This window comes from Solea senegalensis, linkage group LG10, assembly GCF_019176455.1.
Source record: "Solea senegalensis isolate Sse05_10M linkage group LG10, IFAPA_SoseM_1, whole genome shotgun sequence".
Lineage (NCBI taxonomy): Eukaryota > Metazoa > Chordata > Actinopteri > Pleuronectiformes > Soleidae > Solea > Solea senegalensis.
The window spans coordinates 2,296,800-2,312,334 of record NC_058030.1 but is presented as its reverse complement, the minus strand read 5'-3'; the positions used below and the strand labels follow the sequence as shown (position 1 = coordinate 2,312,334).

Here is a 15,535-nt window from a genome sequence, read left to right as displayed (position 1 = left end):
ATAAAAATGTATTTATGATGTAAAATGAAAAAAAAATATAGGTCAATAACTTTGGTATGAAGTGGTGGGCCACAGGAAATCAACAGGAGGGCCGCATGTGGCCTGCGACCCGCAAGTTTGAGATTTTAAATAGTTTAGTCTGCATTTATGTTTATTACTGCCACTTTATTGCATAGTAATTTAATAAAGTGTTGAGACTAAATAAGACATTAGTTTTGTGCAGTTCAAAGATATATATATATACTTTTTTATATTAATTATAATGAGAATAATATACTCGCTCCTTTTCGTGTTCTTCTCGCGCTCGGTTCGCCGCAGAGAGAAAGCGCTGGCGAGCCCCGCTGTCCGTCAAAGACCTTCAGTCATATATAAATTCCTTCGTCCCACTTCCTGTTCCCACGTGTATGGAATTCGACGCCTCGCCTCGTGCGTGAGACCTTTACTGTGTAGACATAACCCTCTACACAGCTCTCTGTATGTGTACAATGGCTACTTTATCTTAAAAGTCAAAGTTAAAGGTTTTAAAGTTGTGTTTGTTTGTTTTCAGTTCATTCTGATGCAGTTAGCGAAGCATAACAAGACAAAGAAAAGAAAGCTTCAACAGTATTTGAGTGTTTTCTGAGGCTGAGCTGGAGCCTGTGCCACCAAATATAGTTCAACAAACAAACAAAAAGACTAAAAAGATTAACTTTGGATAACCAGGCATCTCTACTAAAGAAGCTTGTTAAAACTGGTTCGTTTGTTTACTCAATTCAGGGCTAATTAGTACAAACAGCATCAACAGAACCATGAATAAAGACGACGATTATTCGATAAATCCTTTGTTGAGTGAAAGTTTTCAGATTTTTCATCTTATTAAATATGAATATTTTCCTGGTTTCTTTGCTCCAGATAAAAAATAAACATTAAAACTGATATATTCATTATTTCGAGGTCTGGGAAAACACCGATCAACATTTTTCAACATCTTTTGACATTTTATGGACCAAACAAGTACTCGATTCATCGAGAAAATAACCTAAATATGAATAGGTTATGAAAACAAGTGTTAGCTGTTCTTGACTTATACATTGACGTTCAAGAAAATGAATTATAAAACTATAGAAATGAGCTTTCAAATACGTCTTAAGATAAATTGTGAATAAACAGCACAAAGACCCTTGATTGTGATTCATTATCTTGAGCTTAATGTGCCCTGAAGGCCGGAGTTCTCCCCCCCGACGAGTTACATGAACAACCTCGTGCTTCTGTGTTGGCAGTAAACTGTTGTCAGAGATTAAATACAGGTTGGTTCTGGAGGTTAACGTGACACCCAGCTGACAAATGTACACAGAACCAAACCTTTTAATCCTCTGGAGTATTCAGAACATTGAGGTGGAGGAGGTGCATGACTGAGCCCAGAACCATGGACCGTAGGAGGAACTGGACCCACATACACCAGGATACACCGGGATCAAATTTTAATGAAGATGCAAGTCAAATAAAAAGACTTTATTGAGTATTCGACTGTAAGGCACAGCTGTTCCATAAACACCTGTAAACAACGGTAAATTATATAGAAAATGACTGAGACATTATTGTTCAATTAACATAAAATAACATTGACCCAGAGATTATATTTACAGTAAATATAATGTGTTGACAAAGTTTAGTTTCCTCACAATATTTAAGATTAGATAAGATTAGAATAATTCATTATTGTGAGAATATACTATGACATTTAGACGCACTGTCTGTCATTTAACCCCACAATCATTCAGAAATTAAGTTAAACATGGTCCGTTTCACTTATAAATAACAAATATATTGCCAAATAACACTGCAGTACAAACATGAAGGTGCTGTATTGTCTCATGTCGGGAGGTTTTTGATGATTCCTGTTCAGGAACGTGTTTCTAATGGATCTTTATCTTTTGCCAGAGGGCGTAAGTTTAAAGAGGTGAACTTTGAGGACGTGAACACGAACACTGCGGTGATGGTGTGCGTGTATTCGAGGCACTGGCACTGACGGAGAAGTCTATTTATCTCTGACAAACACATATTACCGCAGGCCAACAGGTTTACATGTAATATTTATGACAATACAATCCACAGTTCAAAGGGTGACGAAAAATGTAATTATCGTGTCTAAAATAAGGCTGTTGTCCGGTGACTTGGTGAGCTTCTGACCTCTCTGAGGATGAAATAGTTTCAGCTGCATGTGAGGATCATAAACTCGCTAACACCGCGAACACAGGGACACAGGGACAAAGAGACAAAGAGACCCAGAGACACATGGACACATGCTATAAAGAATGATTCAAAGCTCACAGAGACTTTATTAAAAACTGCTTTTTTGATGGTGGGAGGAAACCGGAATGCCCGGAGGAAAGCCTCGCAGACACGGGGAGAATATGCAAACTCTGCTCAGGCAGGGGAAATCAAACCCAGAACCTTATTGCTGTGAGGCAACAGTGCTAACCACTGACCGTACCACCATACTGCCACAGTCTGTAGCTGTGATGATGGTGCAGTCAGAGGTCAAGAAGGAAAAAAATGACCCACTAACAATTATTTTCATAGTCGATTAATCTGCCGGTTATTTGCTCGATTAATCAAGTGCTTGTTTGATCCGTTAAATGTCAGAAAATGTCGATCGGTGCTTACCAAACCTGGGAATGATGATGTCCTCAAATGTGTTGTTTTTGTCCACAAAACAAAATAGTTTCTTTTTAAGGATTTCTTTGTTATATGGAGCAAAGAAACCAGAAAATATTCACATTTAAGAAGCTAAAAAATTGTTCTAATCACTGAAAACTCCCTACTAAAACCGATTATAAACATTGCATACGAGTATAGTATCTCGGGCTAGCCATTGTTAGCTATACCAGTCTATAGAAATGTGCGTGCACAGTTTGGGGTCAGAAAACACACTCGTACCATTAACTTGTACAACAGACCAACACATAATACATCATTTATCAGCTGCCTAAAATTACGTTGTGGTCTTGAATGTAGCTAGCTTGTAGTTAGCTGCCGGCCGGCTAGCGCGTTGACAAGTAAACATGGTGTGCTAAAAACTTCCTTGTTGACTTTCTCGCGTGTACAGGCTAGGTTTATTTATTGCTAAAGTATTTATACAGCTAGTATTAATTTATTTAGGTAATCGACAACAAAAAAACATATTCAAAATTATGTGGTGGAGGACTGTGGACATACATGCTATTCGCTTACCTGTTGTGACGTTTTCTGACCCCAAACTGCGCGCGCATTCTCGCTAGGCTTGGAATGTTTGTATATAATTAAAGGGTCTATAAAAAGCTCTACAAGGTATTATTTTGCACATACAGACAGCGTAGCAATATGTATAATAAGTACATTTAACAGTAAACATAGCAGAGTGTTACACGTGGTTGGAAATCCGATATGACGGGCCATTCCAGATATAACTTCCAACTAGAAACTAGGAAATTGACTTCCGACTACAACTAGAAAGCACTAAGAATCTTAGCAACATTAAAATGTGCTTTGAAAATCAGACTTTTCTGACGGCTACACATACGGTTCCATTGTACAATTCTAGCACCTCTAAATTTGTTGTTTTCCATTACTTTATAGTACTTCCTCAATGTGGGCGGGGCTGTGCAAAACTGCTGTGACGAAGGAGGACATTCAGGCGACTGTGCAATCGGAATCTTCCAGTGACGACACTCTCTGACAAATCAGTGGCTGGCAGTCTGTTGACGTCACATTTTAGTATAGAACCTCAACAGAGCAGGTACCGAAAAAACACCTGCTCCTGTAAACTATGGAACCTTTTCTTATTTATTTCTTCCTGTCTTTCCACCACGACACCACTGTCCTTTATTCTCTCGCTGCCCCATCAGTCACGACCAGACGTTCAGGCGAACAGGCAGACGACTCGCAGATGAGCACGGTATTGACGTAACTGTATTGAGTCACCAGAGCCCGAGGGGGCGAAACCGGAGCAGAAGAGCTGGGCTCAGGTGCAGAGCAGCCACTTGTTTTTATTTTTCATTAGAGTTGACAGCATTTATCCGGTCAGGATGTTGTGCTGACCTGTGTCTGACGTGGAAACAGCCTTTTCAAGGTTTCACTTAATTGATCTAGAAGGTCTGATCAGACCAAGTCAAGTTAAAGTGCCCCTAAAACGCTTACGACAAATTGAAGTATCACCACATAATGTTCTCAAGGTAAACATGTTGTCTTCTTCAACCAAAGCGAGAATGCGCCACCAACTGGGCTGTTGAAATATAACGAAGTACAACCCTTTGTTACTGTACAAAAATTCACGTATCTGTACTTTGTTATTTACTGTATATTTCTAGCAACTTTTACTCCCACTACAGTTTTGCTATTCACACATCTTTCATATCCATTCACACGCTGCAACATGAGGTTAAGTGTCTTAAGGACAAATAGACTAGCAGAGCCAGCAGATTGAGCCACCGACAACCTTGCAGTTGACAGACAACTCACCCTACCACTGAGCCACCATGGCCCAATCCTAACTCTTCACTTTTTTTTTAATACTTTTACTTCTAAAACTTAAAAAAATGACTTCAACTTCTACCACTTCTACTTCCAAACCCCTTTATGAGTAGTGTCGTAAACAAAATAACAAGTGGGCCCTTGTGGCCTCCCAGAATCTAGGATCGCCTCTGCAGGGCTGCCTGCGTACATCAGCACAGTGTCTGTCAAGGATCTGAGTGAATGAACGACGACTTGCATTCATGTGAAACCTTACAGTTTCTCACAATAGTAGAAGAACAACGACTTCTGTGAGCCGCAGGGCAGGGAATTGTTTACAAAGTAAACAAACTCCACATCCTGATGGGACATGCTGTTTAACAGGAAAGTAATTCCAGTCCAGTTGATAGGTCATTAAAACGTGTACACAGTTGTAGTTTTTTGGGAAAAGATAAACAGTGGAGTTGTGTTAACCTACTGGCCTTTAAAGGGTTAAAATCCTCAAAATAGATTTAATATTTGATATGTTTATTTCAGGCTGAAGTAGTTTTAAAACATTGACTAGTTTAAAGTGGGGAAAACAATTAATATACAGTATAATGTTTTTACCAGTGTTTTTGGGAAGGTGACATTTTTTTGCCACTAGGAACAAATGTGTCAGGTTTTTGTGTAGCTTAGCCATTTTAGGCTAATTTAAAGAACTGAGAGGACAGTTCTAAATGTTTCCAAAAATGATTTCCAAATTTCAGCTATTTTCATTCAACACAGCCAAAATGACTTGACAATAAAAAGCAGAATGGCACAAAATGTCCCTAGAATCACTAGGGATCAAGTTCACAATCAAGTTTGTGAACTGTATAGTCCATTGCACTTAAACAACCCTGAACTATCTCTTCAAATCAATCCTCTTATACAGGATGTATATCATTAAATGATAATAAAATGGGGGCTTTTTGCAGCACAAGGAAAATAAGTGTGACTTCCATGCTTCAGCCTTGAGGTGCTGGATGTGATGATATGACTTCCTCAAGGCCCCTCTTGACCTTTTCCCCAACAACAAACAGCTCTTACTCTCTGTAACTATACAAAGACTCAAAGACCCCACATGGCAAAAGATTGTGTATTTATTTACTGCTGTGTGAGACAAAAATGGGAAAAATTCACTGACATTTTGCTACTCACATGCAATAGTTAACACCCTCACACACACACACACACACACGCCCTGGGGTGCCTCAGACAGACATGCAACAAAGGTTTGCAGTCAGGAGTGAGTGGTGGGCAAAGCAGTCATGTGCTTTGTGTGTGTGGTCAGCTGACCCAAGCCTGTGTGTGTGAGCTCTTGTGACTTATTCACTTGCGTTACTGTAATTGAGTAGTTTGTTGTGTACTTGCACTTTTTAAAGTCATCTTCAAAAGTTGTAATTTTACTTTTGCTTAAGTATGTTTTTTTGGTGTACTATGTACTACTAAGTACTACGTTTTAAAACACATCTGTTACTGAGTAAAATAATAGTAATTCACGCACCGGAAACTTTGTCAGGTATTAATGAGGACAGGTGAATGATGATGAGGACAGGTGAATGATGATGAGGACAGGTGAATAATGATGAGGACAGGTAAATGATGAGGACAGGTGAATAATGATCAGGACAGGTGAACGACAAGGACATGTGAATGATGAGGATAGGTGAGTGAATGATGAGGACTGGTGAATGATGAGGACAGATGAATAATGATGAGGACAGGTAAATGATGAGGAAAGGTGAATAATGATGAGGACAGGTGAACGACAAGGACTGGTGAATGATTAGGACTGGTGAATGATGAGGACAGATGAATAATGATGAGGACAGGTGAACAACAAGGACAGGTGAATGATGAGTATAGGTGAGTGAATGATGAGGACAGGTGAACAACAAGGACATGTGAACGATGAGGACAGAGGACAGGTGAACGACAAGGACATGTGAATGATGAGGACAGAGGGCAGGTGAATGATGAGGACAGGTGACAGGTTCCTGAGTGAGTGAGAATGTTATCACATGTGTGACCTTTGACCCATTTTGACTGATACATTATGTGTTTACATATTTTATTTTGTCAGCACTTTCTATAGGTTTGCCTTTAATTAAAAACAATTCATGTCAGATTTTTGTTCCCATGTCCTTTTTGCACGACACAAGAAAGAACCCCAACTTTTTATATGTTTTTATACATAGTTACATTTTACACAAGCTACTTTTTTACTTTAACTTGAGTACATTTTTAGACCAGTACTTTTACTTATAGTATAATATTCCAGTACTTATTCCACCTCTGTTTTTTGGAAGGCAAATTAAAAATCAGAATCAGAAAGAGCTGACCTTGAAAAACTGGGCATGAAGAATCCTCGTGTCACACTGTGTCGTCGTCCGTTTGCAATCATCGTGAACAGATGTGGAATAATGACAAATGATGGAGATGGTGATACTGATAAATGTTCCATTTAAACTGAGCGGGCTGATCCATTCACAGAGAGGCAGACAAGACGAATGAGAGGGCAACTCGTGTGTATTGTACAATATTTCACACACACAAAGCAGGCATCACTTTTGATAGGATTCAGTTTAATCTATATCTTATAGAAGTGACTTTAACTACATACAACATAAAAAAAACACTTTAGTGATCTGCCTCAAAATATACCTACAGGTCCTGAATGACTGGGTTCAGAGAAAGACCCAACTGCCCCCTTCTGTTATCAAGGAGAACTGCCTTTCATTTTTAGAGACTTCTGTTGCAGGATCTCTATTTTTAGGGCCATTTTCCAAGAATAACTACAAAATGAGATAATGATAATGACAAAAATGAATAAATAACATAGCTATCAGTATTGGAGATACAATCAAGTGAGTTCTTATTTAAAGTGTTTGCCCCCATGTGTGTGTGTGATCTTGTCTTCAGGACTTTTTCCTGGTATAATCACTGACCTTGTCAGTCCTCATGGAGACCTAACCTGGTCCTAATTAGGCAGAACCTAATTTCTGATAAACTGGTTAAGTTTTGAACTAAGATTTGAATTGCGGTTAGGTTTAAGTAGTAAACTGGTTATGGTTAAGGATAGAGATAAATGCTTTATAATATGGCTTCGATTAGGCTGAGGCCAAATGAATGGAAGTGTATGTGAGTCCTTAAAACAACTTGTCCTTACAAGGAACTCACATTCATTCACATGTGTGTGTTGTTTTACTAATAAAGTATCAGGGAGTGAAGACACTTCACTACTAATTGGTAGCTGCAACTTTCCCTTTGTGACATTCAACACACTCCGAAGATAAATGGACACGTGTCTTTAAACATGATGACACATAGATTCATGTGATGCACGTACACATGTTTACATTTAACACTTTAGTGTTTCATTTTTTGTATTGTTTTTAAAAATAATATTAATGCTACCATTACTAATAATAATAATGTTATACAGGTAATAGGTGGTGTTGTATTGGATTTTTCGTCTTCTTAACCCTTAGAACCCAGAGAATTTAGGCTGATTTTTTCCATTACTATGGTAAAACCTATATACAGAGGCTATATGTATAATAAATGTGCAATATAGAGTGTCTTATATCCTTTTTTTCAGCACAACCTATAGACAATCTGATTAAATTATATATATTTTTTTCATTTTCACCAGGTATATAAACACACCTGAGCAAAGAAAGTACTCAAAGTTAAACATTTAACACCTCATTACAGCCAGCGATAACATGTTATTTTAGCAAATGACAATAAATCATTTTTTCCTGCTTCGCTCACTTCATAAATAAAAAGATTAAACACAAAACACATAACTTAAAATATAAATATAATGTGTGATCATGAAATTCTGTGATATTTCTGTGAGTTCAAGCCCTTAAAATCAGTTTAATATTGTTGTGGTTTTGTGGCGCCCTGGTCCAGTGTGTCATCCGTGCCGCTAGGAGGCGCTGCTACATGTCCACGCGCCTCTTACGCCTAGTTTGTTGCCGGAAGTAAATGCTCCTTTAGTTGTCAGAGGCGGCGGCGTGTGGGTTTCGCACGCGAGTTTGTTTGGATTCCCACGCGGCACTGGGTTCTTTGACAGAAACGAGAGGGAAATTAACACATTATTGTCGAACATAAACACGACAACAATGGGCAAAAAGGGCAAGAAAGAAAATAAGGTGAAGGGCGCGGAGAAGACCGCGGCCAAGATGGAGAAGAAGGTTTCAAAGAGGTCCAAACGAGAAGAGGTAATGTATTAATACTTATACTTTTATATAGGACACAAATGGAAAGGTTTTTTTTTTTACTACAAATTCTGAATAAAACGAGATGTATTCTCGACAGAAATGAGCACATAATGGTCGACTGCCTGTTGTTTTGAAGTAGGGCTGCAGCAAATGTTTATTTTCGTCATTGATTTTTTTTGTGCTTGTTTGGTCCGTAAAGTGTCAGAAAATGTTGAAAGAACCTGGAAATGATGAATGTCTTGTTTTGTCCTCAAACCGAAATTCTTCAGAGTGTAATGATGTCTTACATTTTACATGGAGCAAAGAAACCAGAACATATTCACATAAGAAGCTGAAAAACCAGACCCCTTGTTTCAACTACTGAAAAAAAACCCCACTCTAGCTGGTTAACCGATTATCAAAATAGTTTGATATGGTTAATTTAGTAATCATTTAGAATAATCGTTGCCCTAGTTTGAAGATATTGATATAAAGAGACCTTTAATGCTTGTGCTTTAAATGGCTATTGGAATTAAAATATGTGCCCTAATGATAATATTATAATACTACTAATAATAATAACAATAATAATTATAATAATAATAACTGTCTCAAGATAGTTCTATGTAATTAGGCAAGTTTATTTATATATTCAAAGTGCTTTACAATAAAAAAGAAAGCAGCATTTAGCTATAAAAGGCATATTAGATCACATTTAAATAAAGAGTTAAAAAAAGAAGGGAGAAAAAGGAAATTAAAAAGAGATTAAAAGTTACAGCTGAGGTGCAGCAGTGATGATAACTACATTTTTATTCAAACGCAGTGGCAAACAAGTGGGTTTTCAGGTATTTGTGGAATAAAAACTGAAGACTTTATGTTCCATGTTTTGTTGACAAATAATAAAGAGACAACCACATCCAAGTTAAATATACTCTTGATGCTGGGCAGAATTTACAAAATTATATACGGATTGATTACCAATCAGGTGACATTTTGTATGTCATTTAATACATTTTACAGCAAATCTTGTTTATCTTACATTCCATTCCTTCCTCCTTTACTTATATCCTTTCTTTCTCCCTTTTCCTTTCTCCAGGAGGATTTGGAGGCTCTGATTGCCGAGTTTCAGAATCTGGATGCCAAGAAGACGCAGGTTGTGGAGTCGACATGTCCTCCCCCATCACCGAGGTGAACGCTGCACTTCTGTCAAACATGTTGTCACAAACTTGGGTGCAAGTAAATGCAGGAAAAACCAACAGCACGTAACACTAAAATCCATATCCTTATCTGATCAAGCCATCAAGCCAAGCTTTTGATCATTTATCATTTTTATTATTTTCCTAACGGTGAAGGTGCTGCTGGATATAAAATGCATGACTGATTTAAAATCACTCTGAAGTGGACACATATTTACCTCATAGCAGTTTGTTTAGAAGGAAAGGTCCTCAAAGAGACAACATTGTCTTGTTTGATCCATCAACATGTTGCTGTTTCTTTATGCTTTTCAGGCTGAGCTCGTCTCTCTCTGCTCATCCCGAGAAAGATGAACTCATTATGTTTGGAGGAGAATTCTTCAATGGAAAGAAGGTAGTTGACACACTTTACACTCTCCTTAATGAGACTTGAATTTAGTCAACACTCACTGAACTGGGTTTATTATGGCTGACATTTTTAATTAATCTAATGGTTGTTTCAAACAAAAAAAGGTCTTATATGAAGTGTATGTGAGGTGTGAAGGCTTTGATGCAGATGGTTTCTTCTTTTCCCATTTTTTTTGTGTGTGACATGAGTGACTTCTCTGTTTAAAACCCCCTTGTTACCTTTTTATTTATTTATTTTTTATTTTTTTGCAGACCTACCTGTACAATGACCTGTTTTTCTACAACATCAAGAAAGACTGCTGGGTGAAATCAGAGATTCCCGGCCCTCCTCCGCCTCGCTGCTCTCACCAGGTGAAGGCCACAGAGTCACACCTCAACTTTTCTTTTGGTGTGCACGCTCAAACAATTCTCAATTCAGCCACAAGAGGGCAGACTGCTGCATAATAGAACAGATCATGGGAAACTTTGAGTCATATCAGCAATGTCATCACGCTTGTTGCATGGAAACCAATTAAATCTGAGGACATCAGGCCTCCTTATCTCATTTTGTTTTTGCAGCCCTCTAGTCTCACCCACACCTCCCTCCCTCCCTCTTTTTTTCCTCCCCTCAGGCGGTGGTTGTTCCCCAGGGTGGGGGCCAGCTCTGGGTGTTTGGGGGAGAGTTTGCGTCTCCGAATGGGGAACAGTTCTACCACTACAAGGACCTGTGGGTGCTGCACCTTGCCACACACACCTGGGAGAACATCAAGTATGTGCACGGCGGCAACAGTAAAAACAAACGCCTGGAAAAATAGAACCAGACTGAATGAGACAATGACAAAAAATAATGCTCTTAATCAATTACAAAAAGTAACGGCCGACATAATAACTTGTTTTTTTCTGAATAAAAACAAGAGTTTTTAATTTAATTTAATCAATACAATGTTGATTAAGCCTATTAACTCATATCTATCATTATATTTTGTCCAATCTTGCTTGATTTAATCAATTTTTAATATTTTTCGTGATGTTAGGTGAGCTTGAGAGTTTTGAAAGGCACTTAATTTAAATAAATTATTAGTATTATAAAGACAAGATGGCTGCTTATGTGACTGGGACTGAAAATACTCTGAATTACCCATGAAAAGCTTCAGTGGAAGTGGATTCTATTGCTAAAAATGAACTTGGATTTTCAGTAGGACTTCACGGTCATATTTTTTATCATGGTCATGCGAAAGTGATTGTCCGATGTTGGAAACATGTGCTGGGTGAAGTGTGGACGAGTCCGACTGTGTTAAACAGTTATGTTATGACAGATGCACTGTACAACACATAACTTACAGTAGAACTGTAGAAACAACAACGCTTCTCTCTGTCTCTCTCTCTGTGTCTGTGTAGGTCGTCTAGACATGACGGCAGTGCTTTGTTATGATTCTAAAGTCCACAGGGAGGCAGTAGAAGTTCCGTCATGGAGTTTTAATTATGTGATTATTTTCTTGTTTCAATATTTGGGCAACAGTGCTTAATGACACTGCGGTTTGTGTTTTTCCCAGAGCGCCTGGTGGTCCGTCAGGACGCAGTGGTCACCGGATGGTCCTCAGCAAGAAGCAGCTGCTGGTGTTCGGAGGTTTCCATGAGAGCACAAGGTAGGCAGACGTTACTGAATCGTAATAAACAACAGTAGTGTCGCAAATGTAATTATATTCTGGTGTGAGGCAGATTTATTCCCAGTAAGATAATTTACAGTCTCATCATGTCTCACACACTCCCATAGTGACATTAGATAAAGATCGAGAGGGAGATAAGATGACTTTAATTATTAAGTATTATTTTATTTGTTTAATTTCTTCGAAAGAGGAAGCTCGCGTACCACTTGTGGTACACGTACCACAGTATGTGAACCATGGCTGTAAAGAATGAAAGGAAAAATATCACTCACTTAACCCATTTTTCTTTCTAGGGATTTCATCTATTACAACGACGTCTACTCTTTCTCCCTGGACACTTTTACCTGGTCCCGCCTCACTCCATCAGGCTCCGCCCCCTCCCCGCGCTCGGCCTGTCAGATGACGTCCACGCCCGACGGCACGGGTGTGATCATCTATGGTGGATACTCGAAAGTGGTGAGTGTGTGTGTGTTCTGAGGCTACAGTTTTGTGTGTACAAGTGTATCAGGTTTTTGACATTTTGTATTTCTGTTCATTTAGAGAGTCAAGAAGGACGTGGAGAAGGGAACCATCCACTCTGACATGTTTCTGCTGAAGCGAGATGGTAGAGACGGCCATGGTATGAAACATTTCCACCCTAGAGACAAGAAATGTACTGTATGTGTTTCTTGTTTTCCAGTTACAGCGAAACCAGTGACGTGTCTCAGCTGCTGTTGTTTTCTTGTGTGTCCTCCAGAGAAGTGGTCCTGGTCCAGGGTGAGCCCCTCAGGGAACAAGCCTCCTCCTCGCTCCGGCTTCTCTCTGGCGGTGGGCCCAGCAGGGAGGGCGGTGCTGTTTGGCGGCGTCTGTGACGAGGAAGAGGAGGAGACGCTGGAGGGCGACTTCTTCAACGACCTGTACCTCTATGACACGGTCAAGAACCGCTGGTTCCCCGGACTGCTGCGAGTGAGTTCCAGCGCAATATTATATCTATATATGGTGACATTAGACAAGGCGAGATATGGTATTAGATTTGGGATATCTGAGCTATCTGTGATGACTTTTCCTGATTTTAAAAGTTGAATAAATAACTAAAATACACAGAAAAATACATGGAATTTACAAAATTACACTTTAAATCACCAAAATGTATATTATAGCCAATATCATTGTTTCTAACACACGTAAACTAAACCAGGTATCGTCTGAAATGAAAGGTAGTAATAAGCGTTTATGATGTCATAAACAGTTGATTTGTCTTTATTTTAAGAGTGTATTTAGTGTAATCACTAATCACGGACGTACGGATCTGATCTCATAATAACTGAAAACCCGCCCTCATCTTGTACACAGTCCTTGGTCCTGTTTCTATTCGTGGAGGATCACATTTCAACTTTGTAACTGTCTTTTTCAACAGTTTTTGAAGAGATAAATATTATTATTATTATATTATTATTATAATATTTGAGACGTGACAACAGATATCGATCCCAGGAGCACAATCCTGGAATCCTTAAGGATCTTGAGACCAAACATTCTGTAAGAACTCTGTCCAAAACACATGAGCCCACATTGTCTCCAGCGTTGATATTTATTTACTTATTCAAGTGTGAAGACCATCAGTTCCATCATCAGTTAATCGGTGTTTAGAGGGAGCGGCCTGTTTTTCCAGTGTTAGTGTGCACAGCAGGGAGGTCACTTTCCTGTGTGTTTGTCTCATGTGTTGTTGTTGTTGTTGTTGTTGTTTCTCTCTGTTCAGGGAAACAAGACCGAGAAGAAGAAAAGACGAAGGGGGAAGAAGAGCGGCGCGGAGGGGGAGGGAGCAGAGGAGGGGGAGGAAGGGGAGGAGGCGGCGTCCCGAGGACCCACTGAGGTCATCAAGGAGATTGTCACGGAGGACGGCACGGTGATGACCATCAAGGAAGTGATCCCCGGAGATCAGGAGGAGGAAGAGGAGGAGGAGGAAGAAGAAGAAGAGGAGGATGGTAAGATTCCACACACACACACACACACACACACACACACATGCACATTCAGATTCCCATCAATTTGCTGATTCAGACTCGGATATAAAATATTTGAATCTTCTCAGGTTCTGCGTCTGCTAACCTGGTGGAGCCGTGCCCGAGGTCCAGCGCCATGGCAACGGTGCGCCAGGGCAAGCTCTACCTGTACGGAGGGATGTTTGAAGTTGGCGACCGCCAGTTCACCCTCAACGACTTCTACTGTCTGGACCTGCATAAGATGGACCAGTGGGAGACGCTGGTGGAAATGGATCCAAGTGAGTCAGAAAGACAAGAACCACCTGAGACGCCATCAGTGGCATCGCGACCGTGAAGTGAAGCGCCGCCGCTGTGCGCTGATTCATGTCCGATGATGAGACGGCACAGAACGGGTGTGAGGTTTCATCTGGATTTATGATCCCCTCTCTCTCTCTCTCTCTCTCTCTCTCTCTCTCTCCTCAGAGACGCAGGAGTGGCTGGAAGAGTCTGAGTCAGAGGACGACGAAGAGGAGGGCGATGCGGTAAAAGGAGCAGAGGGAGAGGAAGCGGAGGAGAAGGAGTCAGAAGAGGAAAGCGAGGATGAGGAAGGCAAGGGATTCATCTGTCACTCACGTTACCTGTTAATGTGATTTATATTGAGCCGCACCTTTGTTATTCAATTAGGATATGACGTAATCACATAACTAATGACTAATAATCACGTAAGTCTACAGTATCTCAAGAGTACATTTTCCACCTTATCTTTCTCTTTGACCGCCTTTTTTGACCGGAACCCGAAGCTTGCGTCACTTTGAAAACCGTTCACTCCCCTGCACCAAAGTCCATTGAGAAAATCAGCGATTTAACATCACGGCACACAGTAGTTGTTGATCCACTGCCGCCTCCGTCAGAACTCTATGGACTTTGGTGTGGGAAAGGGAGACGTTTACAAATTTCAATTTTCTGCCAAAAAATTGTATATTGGTGGATTGTATATCGCGTATGTAACCACGTTTCACAGGACTGTGTCTGTTCTTTGAGGTTTGGCTGCTTAAATCTGTTTTAAAGGGTTCATCATTTGTAAATGTAAATCTTGTACCTGCACCTTCGTGCTCTCCACTCTCCGTCTGTGTGTCCAGATGAAGACGAGCACCCAGCCGTGCAGGAGGGGGAGACGGTGACGGATTACCAGAGCCGCACAGAGCAGTACTGGATAGGAGTGGCGCGAGCTAACATGGGCCCCGACGCCAAGGACAAAAAGGTCGCAAAGGTCGCCGTCACCATGGCGAAAGTCTTCTATGAAGACCAGTAGTGGGACAAGGCAGACTGAGTGTATGTGTGTGAGTGAGTGTGTAAAATATCTTTTTTCTAATGTGACCTGAATGAACGATGTTAACTTTTATAAACCAAAACAAGAACGATCTTCCAGCTGAATTTATGAACTACTTTTAATTTCTTATCAGTACATTTAGGTATAAACCATGTTTTCTCCACCTCAATAAAATATATATTACTGTGCCAAAGCATAAGCTGGAAACACATCACTGTTGTTGTGTTCAACTTCAAGTTACTCATTCATTACGCTCACAGCAGAATCAACGTTCCTTCATGTTCTTTTCTCC

The 15,535-nt window shown here is 39.9% G+C and overlaps 1 protein-coding gene across 1 annotated transcript; it reads left to right on the top strand.

Moving 5' to 3' along the window:
* Window positions 1–8,510: 8,510 nt before the first annotated feature.
* klhdc4 (kelch domain containing 4) lies at window positions 8,511–15,454 on the top strand. The gene is made up of 13 exons (XM_044035415.1): window positions 8,511–8,726; window positions 9,802–9,893; window positions 10,214–10,292; window positions 10,559–10,657; window positions 10,918–11,054; window positions 11,839–11,931; window positions 12,246–12,408; window positions 12,493–12,571; window positions 12,689–12,897; window positions 13,691–13,916; window positions 14,024–14,212; window positions 14,397–14,522; window positions 15,053–15,454. The coding sequence occupies exons 1-13, from the start codon at window positions 8,628–8,630 to the stop codon at window positions 15,223–15,225; spliced, it is 1,764 nt and encodes a 587-aa protein (XP_043891350.1). The 5' UTR covers window positions 8,511–8,627; the 3' UTR covers window positions 15,226–15,454.
* Window positions 15,455–15,535: the final 81 nt, after the last annotated feature.

Bases quoted from the DNA above. Each gene is read 5' to 3' on its own strand.
- klhdc4 (XM_044035415.1), top strand. From the start codon at position 8,628: ATGGGCAAAAAGGGCAAGAAAGAAAATAAGGTGAAGGGCGCGGAGAAG. The intron at 12,898-13,690 runs GTGAGTTCCAGC...CTCTCTGTTCAG, and splicing joins GGTTCCCCGGACTGCTGCGA to GGAAACAAGACCGAGAAGAA. The intron at 13,917-14,023 runs GTAAGATTCCAC...GAATCTTCTCAG, and splicing joins AGAAGAAGAAGAGGAGGATG to GTTCTGCGTCTGCTAACCTG.